The sequence below is a fragment of the Arachis hypogaea genome, chromosome 3 (assembly GCF_003086295.3).
Source record: "Arachis hypogaea cultivar Tifrunner chromosome 3, arahy.Tifrunner.gnm2.J5K5, whole genome shotgun sequence".
Lineage (NCBI taxonomy): Eukaryota > Viridiplantae > Streptophyta > Magnoliopsida > Fabales > Fabaceae > Arachis > Arachis hypogaea.
The window spans coordinates 29,593,215-29,606,671 of NC_092038.1; the positions used below are offsets into that span (position 1 = coordinate 29,593,215).

General features: G+C 35.0%; 1 protein-coding gene across 1 annotated transcript; it reads right to left on the minus strand.

Moving 5' to 3' along the window:
- Positions 1 to 7,976: 7,976 nt before the first annotated feature.
- LOC112790078 (polyadenylate-binding protein-interacting protein 9) lies at positions 7,977 to 13,095 on the minus strand. The gene is made up of 10 exons (XM_025832306.3): positions 12,397 to 13,095; positions 11,651 to 11,758; positions 11,495 to 11,539; positions 10,709 to 10,781; positions 10,476 to 10,588; positions 9,936 to 9,995; positions 9,501 to 9,548; positions 9,326 to 9,394; positions 8,389 to 8,450; positions 7,977 to 8,298 (listed from the first exon to the last, which is right to left on the minus strand). The coding sequence occupies exons 1-10, from the start codon at positions 12,685 to 12,687 to the stop codon at positions 8,241 to 8,243; spliced, it is 927 nt and encodes a 308-aa protein (XP_025688091.1). The 5' UTR covers positions 12,688 to 13,095; the 3' UTR covers positions 7,977 to 8,240.
- Between the last annotated feature and the right edge of the window lie 362 nt (positions 13,096 to 13,457).

Consider the following 13,457-nt stretch of genomic DNA (forward strand, 5'->3'; position numbering starts at 1 on the left):
TGCCGGTGTTTCTTGTACTTAAGGGCCAAAAAGTTGCAGTAATTGGGATTTAAGTTTCAAATTTTAAAAGTTACTAAAAAGTGGAGAACAACATGGAAAAATGCCCTGGAAATTTAGCCATGAAATAACATAAAAAGTATTGAATAAGAAGGTTAAACGGAGGTTAGAAATCAGGATTTAGTTCTATGAAATTAGTATGATGCAACACAAGGGGTAATTCAGTCATTAAGGAGAACAGATAGGTAAAATGTAGCTAAAACAAGTTAGACTTAAAAATTGTGATCTTTGTAGTCTTAAGGATAAAATTATAATTATATAAAAGAGTCGGGTTAAAATTATAATTAAGATAAAGTTTTAAGTCTAAATAAAAACTTTAGTAAAGTTTTAGGTTAAAGTGAAAATATGATAATTAGTAAGATAAGAATAAGCAGTTAAGGGTAAAATAGTTTTTTGTGTCATTAAGGATAAAATTAGCATTAATTAAAAATGTTAGGAATAAATTGGTAAGCAAAAAGTCATAAGGTCAATTTGATAAGTTTGGTACTAGATAAGATCAAAAATACTTAAAACACTTACGGTATAATAGTAATCTTGGAATAAAATAAGACATAAAAATAGTTAATTAACTTACCAAAGAATAAAATAGTCTTTTTGATAAAATATAAGAATAAAGTGGTAATATAACAATCTTAGAGGTAAGAGTATCTTTACAAAACATAAGAAAAATAACTAAGAAAAGATTTAATAAAAAGAACAAAATAAAAATTTTATAAAAAGACTAAAGACAAAAATGTCCCTTAGTAAAAGCGAGGGTATCATGGTAATTACGTTAAAAGATTGAGAACAAAATGATCTCACATTGAAAAACAAACAAGGTATTATAAGAAGAAAGGGTTAGAGACTTCAAGATTTTAGAATATACATCCTTTCAGACTATATGCTTGGCAAGATAGTAATTGCGTCTCTCTTTTCCACTATTTGATTGAGATTGATGGTGAGGACACCAATCAAAATGGATACTGTTTCTCCAACTGTTAGCATATTATGGCGTCAAACATTGTCACGATTGTCGATTTTTAAAATGTATGTGGCTATGTCCATTAGATACGTATTCAAAACTTACAGAGTTGGAAAATCATATTTGGAATTAGTCCCGGATAACGTCGAGTTACAGGTAGTCAACCGACACGTGAGTTCGTGGCTTGCATAGAATCAAGCATGCATCATACTTAGCTGTCGCATTTCTCTATATTTGTGACTGCATCTTTGTATTTGTGATTGTTATTCTACTATATAATCGTGTTTGTACTTGTTTGCGTGACTTACCTACGTAACTGTGTGAATTTCTAAACTTAGGCTACGGACCCCTTAGGTTTTCTTATGTAGTACCTTACTAGGAACTTTAGGTTCTCACCCCTTTACTTCCCACGTTTCGCAGATGAGGACAGGTATGATATTCTATGAGTATCCAGAAATTAGGACAATATGTAGACCTAGTGATGGAAAACAGTAGAGGAGGTCAATAGCAGTAATGTCACATGTATGTTTGAGTGACTTTTTATGTCAGTGGATGAGATTTTCCCATCAGCATCTATCAATAGCTCGGTAGTATTTTACTCTCGTCTTGTATAGACTTTTAAAGGGCTAATATCTCTTATATATAATTATATACGCTAGACAGGTTTAAGTGTAGGATAACTTTTATGTGAGCCGGAACCTAATATCATAAATCATAGAGTCTATCGGCGTTTATAAATAAGCCGTCGATGTACTCTTTAAACTAAGTCTATCGACGTTTATATAGGGATGGCAAAACTCCCCAAGACGCGGGGATCCCTGCGGCGACTACCCTGAATGGGGATCCGATTGTGGGGAATTTTTTCCGCGGGAATGGGGATGGGGGACAAAATTCCCCCGAAGCACGCGCAGGGACTTGAGCGGGGAACCCCGCCCCATCCCCGTTATTCCCCGAAATTTATGAATTTCCTGAATTATCTTTAATAGTTTATTTCTCATATATGTTTTTTAGTTATTTCTCACACACACACATATATATAAAAACCCAAAACTTCTAATCTTTATTTGCATAACCCTTCTTCAATTCAGAGATCCCTAACGCTGTCCATACTCCATCCAACCTCTCTGCAGACTGCAGCTACCCCCTTGCCACCATTCTCACCGCATCGTCACACCTCACCGTGCCATCACCCTTACCGCGTCGTAATTTCTATTTGTAGCGTTCCTTTTCGTAACTCTGCCGTTGTGTTCATTCTCCTCTTTGTTGCCGCGTCTCCCACCTCCTCCACTGCTTTGTCCTTTAGCTCGTCGTTGCGTTCCCCTATTGCGTCATTTCGAAAGAAGTCATCATCGTGTCATTTAGACTTTTGTATAAAATTTTGCAGTTTTTGTATAAGATAGATACTTGCAGCTCTATTCATATGGAAATTAATAATTAGTTAGAACTATTATGTAGATGGTGAATGGAGTCCCTGCGGGAAATGGGGCCCCGTGAAAAATGAGGATGGAGAGCAATATTCCCTTACGGTAGAAAATGGAGACGGGGATGGGGAGCAAATCTGAGGGCGTGAATGGAAAGGAGGGAGGTATCCCCCGTCCCCTGTCCCATTGACATCCCTACGTTTATATGACACTTAAAATGTTTTTTAGTTATATACTTCATGTTTTAAATTGCCTAGACTTATCTTTTATATTTGACTAACACATGATTTTGATAAGTGATACATACTCATATTTATATGTTTAATATATCCAGTTTAAAATCTCTAAGGTAAGTCGAATAATAAGACTTAACTACTAACATTAGTCATCACCTACTAGGAATTAGGTCGTTTTATAAACTATTTTAAAATGATGCCTTTCTTTCAATTAAACAAAGCGATACAAATAAAGGACTTTTGCTCTCTAGTATTTTGCATTGCATTGTACTCAAAAACGAAAAATATGTAGTTCTTAATTGTTAAAATAAGTGTGGATTTTTAAAATAGCAACACCCTTATTATTATATGTGAAGGCGTAAGAGATGTAATATCATGTGACATATATATACTTGCTAATAACATGTGGTATCACTTAAGTATATGGTCATATTAAATATGGGACTCTAGTTAATATTGAGAAAATAGAATAATAGTAATCTTAGATAATTTTGACGCATTAGGAAGAGGTTACAAGAGTATCTTGTCAAAAGGATTGATTAAGTGGGAGATAACTCGGTGGCTACAAATTGAGGGAGATCTAAAAAGATTTTAATTGAATTGACCATTAAGGGATCTAAGCATAAATATAATTAATTTATACATGATTTATGATAGGAAGTAACAGCATAATGTAATCTATGTAGAAGACCCTAAGCAAAATTTTATTGTTGCATATTAAAATGATTAGCATATAATGAGAAGGATATATATTTCCAATGAAAATAGTAAATAATTAAAGAGATTGGTATAGCTTTTATTGTTCCATCTTCCTTCCATTCGCATGAAAATCATTGGCATGAGGATACTCTTGAAAATAAAATGAAATAAAAAAGTAAAAAAAAAAAATTTCTTGGCATCATGATGATAAAGAACATCTACTCTTTAGAATCAATTCCAGCATGAGTGGGAATCAAAGATGAAACCCACTTTTTGAAATGGAACAAAACACACAGACCACCACAAAAGAACGGTGCATAACATTGAAATCGGTACTCCTTTAGACAATTAGGTGCGTTCTGTATATTACTATATACGTTTTCGATCTCACACTGAGATTGAAACATATCAGCTTGAATCATGTGAATTCATTGCTTAGAATCAAACCTCAATAAAATATATCCTAACCATAACGGTGTATCCTTTAATTAGTAAAATAGTGCACTATAGTAGATTTAAACATTGAATAAATTACCAATTCTGTCAATGAACATTATGACGCTGAAATTCTACCCTATGAACGATGACAAAATGTTAAAATCTAAACCGAAACATGAGCATTTATAGACATTTTGTCAAACATTCATTTTTGGAAGACTCGTAATTTTTATATTTTAGAAAATTTTAAAACTAAACTCCGCCTATGTTACACTAGCGATACATAGCCGGTCCCAAACCCGGATAAAGGAGGAGGGTTGTGTTAGGTCTTCGGCAACCAACATAAAATTATAGCCGAACCCCCATGACATGAATCAAAGACATTATTGCGCTAAAGCTAGGTCGTTGCCCGGAAGCAACGCGCTGTATGGCTCGAGTACGGTGTCAAAGCAAGAGCCGCTGCATCGGTGCCCGGATGTAGCGTTAAATGAGTAAGGGTTCTCGCGTTTTCGTGAACGGACGAGGGTAAATAAGCTAGTTCACAAAGTAAAAGGTAAAGGTCGAAACGACAGAAGGTTGAGATTTGGGACATGGAACATAAGCACTCTAACAGGAAAGTCCATGGAGGTGGTAGACACCATGACAAGGAGGAAGATTAACATTATATGCCTACAAGAAACGAAATGGGTTGGTGCAAAGGCTAGGGAGTTGGATACTTCTGGTTTCAAACTTTGGTATACAGGAAAAGTGAAGAATAGGAATGGGGTTGGAATAATTGTGGATAAGTAGTGGAAAAAGGACGTAGTGGATGTTAAGAGGGTGGGAGATCGGATCATCTCTATCAAACTTGTGGTGGAGGGAGGTGCTTTCCATGTGATTAGCGCCTATGCACCGCAAGTGGGTTCAGACGAACAATACAAGATTATGTTTTGGGAGGATCTAGAGAGTTTGGTTCAAGGCATACCTTTGGGAGACAAGATTTTCTTAGGAGGAGATTTAAATGGCCATGTTGGGAGAGAAGTGACTAGATATGGGAGTATTCACGGAGGCCATGGTTTCGGAGTGATCAATGCCGAGGGTAAAACTATTTTGGACTTTTCCTCAACCTTTGATCTTCTCATCGCAAATACATGTTTTAAAAAGAGAGACGAACATCTTATAACCTATAAGAGTGGCATGACAAGCTCTCAAATCGACTTCTTCTTGTTGAGGAGAGTCGACCGAAAATTTTGCATTAACTGTAAAATTATTCCGGGAGAGAGTTTGACAACACAACATAGGGTGCTCGTCATGGATTTTCGCGTTGAGCAAAAGTTGAGGAAAAGACATCATACGAAGAACCCAAGGACGAGGTGGTGGCGGATGAAAGGTGAGGAACAAAAAAGCTTCCTAAGACGGGTAGGAGAAGAGGCAAAGTGGGATGGGAATGGAAGCGCGGAAGAGATGTGGAGGGAGATGGCAGAAGTTATTAGAAGAACAGCGAAAGAAAGTTTTGGTGAATCTAAAGGAATAGGACCAAGAGACAAGGAGTCCTGGTGGTGGAATGCGAGTATACAAGAAAAGATAAAGATAAAAAGGGAATGCTTTAAAGAGTGGTCTTTATGCCGCAATGCAGATAACTGAAAAAAATATAAGGCGGCTAAGAAAGAGACAAAAGTGGCTATAAGTGAAGCAAGAACAAGAGCATATGAGGGTCTCTACCAGTCTTTGGGCACGAAGGAAGGAGAAAAAAGTATATATAGAATCGCAAAGAGCCGGGAAAGAAGAACGAGAGATTTGGATCAGGTTAAGTGCATAAAGGATAAGGATGGAGAGGTGTTGGCTCAAGAGGAGAAGATTAATGAAAGGTGGAAGAGCTACTTCTACGAGTTATTTAATGAGGGACAGAAGACTCTTCCGAGCCTTGGTCGATTATGTACAAGGGAAGAAGATCAAAACTTTGACTACTATCGAAGGATTCGAGACTTCGAGGTAAAAGAAGCTCTAAAGCAGATGAAAAATGGCAGAGCAGTAGGACCTGATAATATCCCGATTGAGGTTTGGAAGAGTCTTGGAGAAAAAGGCATCAACTGGTTAACCAAGCTTTTTAATGAGATTTTAGGGTCAAAGAAGATGCCTGATGAGTGGAGAAAGAGCACCTTGGTACCTATCTACAAGAATAAGGGGGATATACAAAGTTGCAGAAACTATAGAGGGATTAAGCTTATGAGTCATACTATGAAGTTATGGGAAAGGGTGATAGAACGGAGGTTGAGAAAAGAGACACAAGTAACAGAGAACCAATTTGGATTTATGCCAGGCAGATCTACCACTGAAGCGATATACCTATTAAGAAGGATGATGGAGAGGTATCGTAGTAATAAAAGGGATCTAGATATGGTGTTTATTGATTTGGAAAAAGCGTATGATAGGGTACCAAGGGAGGTCTTATGGAAGGTTTTAGAAAAGAGGAGAGTAAGGATCGCATATATTCGGGCAATTAAAGACATGTATGATGAGGCCACAACTAGTGTGAAGACTCAAGGTGGTGCGACAGAGGAATTTCCTATTGGTATAGGATTACACCAGGGATCATCCTTAAGTCCATACATTTTCACATTAGTCTTGGAAGTACTCACAGAGCACATCCAAGAGCCTGTGCCATGGTGCATGCTTTTTGCCGATGATATCGTCCTTATGGGAGAGTCAAGAGAAGACCTAAATAAGAAGTTGGAGTTATGGAGAGAAGCTTTAGAAGTGTATGGTCTGCGCATAAGCCGTAGCAAGACGGAATATATGGAATGTAAGTTCAGTCTGAGAAGGGAAAACCCCAATATAGAGGTGAAGATTGGAGAAAACATCCTACGAAAAGTTAAAAGTTTTAAGTATCTTGGGTGCATCATACAAGATAATGGAGAAATTGAACAGGATGTAAATCATAGGATCCAAGCAGGTTGGTCAAAATGGCGGAGTGCATCTGGTTTTATATGCGACAAAAAAGTGCCTTTAAAACTTAAAGGTAAATTCTATCGCACCGCTATAAGACCGGCTATGCTGTATGGTACGGAGTGTTGGACGGCTAAAGGGGAGCACGAACATAAGTTGAGTGTGGCAGAGATGAAGATGTTGAGATGGATGAGTGGTCATACGTGATTGGATAAAATAAGGAATGAAGATATAAGGGAGAGAGTTGGAGTAGCACCCATTATGGAAAAGATGGTTGAATCGCGTCTCAGGTGATTTGGACATGTGAGAAGAAGACCGATAGAACATCCAGTCAGGAGGGTGGATGAGATGGAAGATGGACAAAGGGCGAAAGGCAGAGGAAGACCTAAGAAGACCATCCATGAGGTGGTCAAACGAGATCTACATGTAAACGGTCTCTCTGTAGACATGATACATGATAGAGTACAATGGCATCGTTTGATTCATGTAGCCGACCCCACTTAGTGGGACAAGGCTTTGTTGTTGTTGTTGTTGTTGTAGAAAATTTTAAAACTAAATTGTGAATTTCATCATTTTTAAATTGCTAAAATAGTGTAGGGGTGTTCAAGACTCGACCTCGCCCGAAATCCAATCCGAATCTGAGACATATTTTGTCAGATTCAAATTTGTCATTTCTACTCGATGTTATTTTCAGATCAGGTTCGGATTATACTTCGAACCACACGATCTGGTCCGAAATTGTCTTTTACAATAAAAATATATATTTTAGAATGAAATTAACAATATTATATTATACTTTTATCAATATTTTTTATATTATATGATATTATTTTTGTTTCAAAATAATATATTTTGGCATATGATATAACATTTATTAAATTTAATTTTTAAAAATAAAATTTTATTACTTTAATATATAAAGTTTACAAATTTGTATATACTAATTTTATATTAGGACAATCCGGTTTAACCTGATTTAATTTCGGGTCAAATTAAAATAAACTCAGTGTCCTTTTAGAGCCGGGGTAAATCCGCCCCGACTCATAAACACCCCTAAAGCGGTAGTTTCCTCAACATACTTTTTTTTTTTGCCAAAATATCCCCAATAATGGATCACTATATGCACAAAAGCGAGATTCAAGAAAACATCCCCCAATTTAGATTATGTCATTCTAGTATTAATTCATGGTATCATCTGATGCAAATTATATACCCAAGCTTATTGAAGCAATGAAAAGATTAGTGCAAGCTCATAACCATAAAATAGCCGAAACTAGAGTGATCACGGGAATGTTTCCTACAAGATGAGGGTTCTTAAGAAAGTTTAACTTAGAGCAAACATCATGTGCAGATGTGCTCAAGTAACAAAAAGTTTCGCTGCAAAAGACAAAAACAAAAGTTACAGAAATAAAGGGAAGTTTAACCACCCTTCCACTGAAGTCCCAACTGTAAAAAGTTCACTGAGTTGAAGTGTGTCTTGTACGACGACACCATGTTGATCAGTTACTGAGGTGCTGGACGAGCAACCCTTGTCCTCACGGGCGTTTTAGAAGGACTTACCCTATAGGATGAGAAGGAAAATGAGTAAAGATCAAAATGTTGTTTTATTGAAATTTGCATAACAAAACTCTTCTTAGTAAAGGGACCAAACCTGACAGGTTGGGTTCCCAAGGGCATCCCGCTACAACTTAATGCTACGATGGCACTTTCAGCCTGTTCAAGAAAAATCCGACCAAGATTATGGTTACTAAAACTATTCAGAAAGTTAACATGACAATCCTAATAGTTTGACTAGTTGAAAATCACATTCTTGAGCATGACCAAAGCAGCATTTCAAAGCCTTGGTGAGTCCGAATGGCCAATTCAAGATTCATCTATTCTTTTCAAGAAAATAATTGAATTCAATATTTGTAGTGATCTTTAAGAAGATTGTCAAGATTTGTAAAAATTATGATCCGTGTCATGAAGATTCGACAAAGTTCTATATCTCTAACATGATGGCACCTTACACGTAGAGTAACACAAAACAACGTTCCCCATAGCAAGAAACTAAATTAAAGCAATTAACTGCTTTGCTTTAGCAATTATCTCCTCAATAAAAATATACCAGAAGGATGAGAGTGAAAGTTAAGGCAGTCACATGAATTTTATGCTAATTGGACATAACCACTCCATCAACTAATAGGGCAAGTAGTTTGTTATTCTTAATAAAATCAGTGATTAAACAAACATGTTAATGGAAAGTAGTTAATAGATGTACACTTTACACAATTAAGGTCCTGCATTGCCAGCTGCTGAGTACTTCAATACACGCTTTAAAAGGTATAATATAAGAGTAAAAAGTCAATGATTTTCCATATTTTTATTTCACCTTTTGTTCCAGCATTTTAAAGTCAAGGATAGAAAACAAAAACCGTGAAATGTATTGTTAGTAAATTTAGTTACCAGCTATAACAAAAATACAAGCATATATCCGCAAATTAATTGTTCTATGTTGCATATTATTTAGGATGGAGTTTATGGTAATAAATAAAAACAATTCAAATCAGACAAATAATGTAGCAATAAATGTCATGATGGGGAATTACCATTGCAAATTCAACAAAAGCAATACGAGTTGAATGCGCGCGATCTCCTAACAGCCTCAGCCGAGTGACCTGTATCGTAGAAACGAAATGTCATCCACCATGTGACTTCTGAAATAAGCATATTCCATACTTTGAGCAAATAGTGTTAGAAATTATTCATGTCTTACTGTCTTACCTCACCACAAGATGATTCAAAAAAACTCTTGACTTCAGTTTGAGAAACCTACAATCACATATTTTAAGAGAATGTAACATATTAAAGTATTTATCCCGGCATATTGCAATATGATTATATTCATAAAGATATTACAGACAGAAAAGGATAAAAACACAAAAGTCACGATTCCATTCAGTTTTCATAGAAAATATTAATAACGATAATACTTATTATTATTTTTATTATTTAAGAATGCATATACTTAAAGAATGATTAAACCATGCAATGGAAAATAAACCAAAACAAAAGAGGGTTCTGATAATTCTTTTAGGGTGCATTTGTGAGTTGGGATCTTGGAGATGAAGGGAGGGAAGGAAATGGTTTGATCAGTCCTCCAAGATTCAACTAACAAACATGTCCTCGGTGGTCTTTCTCAAAGATATAATGAAGTACCTTTTTATCAATATTTGTACAGTAGACGGTTCGGGTACACATTTCCCGCTCATCAGCTGACTGCATGTTACAAAATAAAGTGAACAGTTTGATATACTAAAGAGTTTGAACAATAATTTATCCATCATGATCAACATGCAACTATTTTTTTATAAGTTTTTGTTGACGAGAAAAATAGTATATCAGAAAGACAATATGACAAATTATCCTCAATAACACCACCAAGATGTAATCATGTAAAACAAGAAATATTCACAACTTCTATGAACAATGCTGACCAACTGTAGGTGTATCATTATAAGAAAAACTACTTAATATAAAAAACTAAAGATATTCATTGGGATAATTTGCAAATATACCCCAAATTCAACACTGATACATAAATTGTAAAACATGAAAATTTCACAACTTTTTTTAAAATGCCAAACAATTGCAAGCGGGTCCTTTCTGAAAAGTCTACACCTATACACCAAAGGACTTATACACTAAATCACCTTGTAAATGAGGGTACAGAAAACAAAATAGGATAACTTCTCATACCCTTGGAAGAAATGTAGGATTCACTGGAAGGATAGCAGTTTTTGATGGAAGGACCTTGAGAGGATAATATCCAAGCACAGTTCCACCAAGTCTTAAAGCTGCCCTTGCACCTTCTGTTAGCATGAATTTCATTTAAAATGCGTTAAATTGAAGAAACAAATACCAACCTTTCTATGCAAGATTGTATGGGGTAAAGTTTTTAACCAGTTTGGATTGCTGTAACATAAACTTACCTTCATCTGTGAATTCCACAAATGCAAAACGAAGAACTGAATGAGGATCACCACAAATTCGGCAGTCAATTACCTTCAACAATTCAAATGATCCAAATGTTGTGATAGTTTAGAAAGGATAAATGTATACTTAGATGAAAAACTTGAATTATCAAATTTGCATCACATAACAAGAAATTAGGAAGTCCACTGAAATTTAATCAAATTAAGAAAATATCTCCAATACTAGATTCTTGTGAATGAAAGCAATCAATAATTCAGATTTCTTATGTGAAACAATTTCTTTTTGAGTTTGATGTTAATTAAGATTCACAATAACTATATTTAATATGTAAGAATATGTATCTCATGGATTGACCATAATTATCTGTTGTTGCCAACAGAAGAAATTGTGTTTATCATGCACACAATGGAGACAAGTGTCCGTTTCAAACTGATCTATATCCGAACTTGCATTGAATGACAATGTACCGAAAACCAACATATCAAAATAGAAGCATGTCAGTTATGCTTAGCACATTGGACTTGCACTGAGGGAACTAAAAACGACAACCGTCCGTAGAAGTCTTGATAATGCCAGGTAACAACCAAGATAAAATCATGGAATAAAAGAAATGCAGAAGTGCTCTAAAAATTACTTCCACAAATCAAACATTCCAAGAATAAACAAAACTTTTGCAAATCTAATTTAAATTTATTGAAGCATTGTAATAAATCATATCATATAGAACATAAACACATAACACAGATGACTAACCAAGCTATCGATTAGGCTCAATAACTTACCTGCCCGCAAGTGCTGAATATGGCAGCAAGGCGCTCCTCAGTAACCTATATCACAACAACACAATGTTAAAAAAATGTGGTATCATATAATCAGATTAGAACCCTAACCAAACTACATCATCTAGATAAAAAGTTATGCAAGCGATTCTCACTCACCTGCTGATCAATATCAGAAACATATACTGTTCTTTTAACACTATCCTCTCTCTGAGCCTTCACTCTTCCATTCAACCTTCTACCTCCCTGGTTAAAATTTGCTCGCCTCTGCAAGATGTCAAAAGCACAAGTTTTTCATCAACCACTGAACTAACCATGACATTACCACTAACTTTCACAAAAGACCACTGATTGAAAGACATCACCACCGTCCAAGAAAATTGCATTACCCATACATGAATGATAAATTTATTTTTTAAAAATAAAAAAAAAAGAAAAAGAAAAAGAAAACACCCACCAACATCAAGGATCGTTCAAGCTTTTGTAAAATTATCCTGATCAAATTCTCATCCTCGTAAGCAATAAATTGTAAACGATAACAATTCATTGATGATAAGCGAAATCAGCAAATAAAATGAACCAAGAATAAAACAAAAGCATTTTCCCATGTGACATACACTACAAAACCTGGAAAATAAAAACCTCATTCATACAAAAACATAGTATATTTAAATAATAATAATTCAATGAAATAATAATAATTTTCATACTCAGTAAATTATATTAAAACATTATAAAACCCATGCGGTAAAGCAAAGGTGGTACATTCAGAAATTATAATCCAAAACCCAATTTTTCAGAATCAGAAATGCAATGAAAGAAAGGAAGTAGGCAAAAGCCGTTGCCGAAAAACCTAACAGAAACACCAAAAGAAAAAGGGAGATCAAAGAGAAAAGAAACCATACCCTTCGGTTCCTTTTGTTACTATCAGCATCAAAATTATTGGGGAGAGACGGGTTGGGTGAGGAGTGATAGTGACCCTGGTGAGAATAAGATGAAGGGAAGAACTCCTTGGCCAAAGGGTTCAGTTTTTTGAAGATGTCAACAAGCGTTTGCACATTGAACTCATCAGATTCTGCCTTTGGTTTTGGCTTTGAGTCCAATCGATTTGGAGCTGCAATGTCAGTGGGAACCTCAGCAACTGCAGCCATGGATGGAATCCACTCACTCACTCGCTCAAAAAGCCCTCCCAACATAATAACAGTTTCGGAAATGGAAAGTACAATTAAAATTAAAAAGAAATATTAAAACAAACAAAATTAGTTAATTGGACAACATTTTTCTCATTCAGCAGCACGCTAGTACCCGGGATAAAAGGAAACGAGAAAGAAAACGCTCATTTTTTTTCTTTTTAAAATAAGAAAAAATAATAGAATTGAGAAATTTTGGTGAGGTAGATACATTTTGATTAGAATAGTAGAGTCCATAAAGGAAAAAATGGGTAGGGAAAAAACCCGTATGAAGATGGATGATGAAGGAATTATGAAAAAAAGGCAAAGAGGCAGATTAGGAAAAGGAAGGGTTAATCAGAGCGCGTGAGAAAAGAGGGGGTAGACGTAGCATGAGTAGGTGCGTCAGAAGCGACAAATAATAGAGAGAGACGTGGTCTTTAGATAGGAGTGATCCTCTCCAATAAAAAAAAAAATAATAATATCAATTATAATCTCTTATTTTTATTATTTTTTTATATTTAATTTTAGTCTATTTATAAAATTAATGATAAAAAATTATCTTTCAATTCTTCAAATGTTAAAGCAACTAGAAATTAGAAAGAATTCATTTCCGTATTTAGACTATCTTTAAAAATTAACTCATTTGGATTCTTATTTATATCCCACATGTTATAAAAAATAATTTTATATTAATTTTTATATCATAAACAATAAATAAAATTTTAAAACACCTATTTTTTCTATTAAAAAAATAAATTTTAGTCTTTATTGTGATCTTATTTAATTAATTAAAA

Bases quoted from the DNA above. Each gene is read 5' to 3' on its own strand.
- LOC112790078 (XM_025832306.3), bottom strand. From the start codon at position 12,687: ATGTTGGGAGGGCTTTTTGAGCGAGTGAGTGAGTGGATTCCATCCATG. The intron at 11,759-12,396 runs GTATGGTTTCTT...GACATCTTGCAG, and splicing joins GTAACAAAAGGAACCGAAGG to AGGCGAGCAAATTTTAACCA. The intron at 8,451-9,325 runs GTAATTCCCCAT...TTTCTTGAACAG, and splicing joins CTTTTGTTGAATTTGCAATG to GCTGAAAGTGCCATCGTAGC.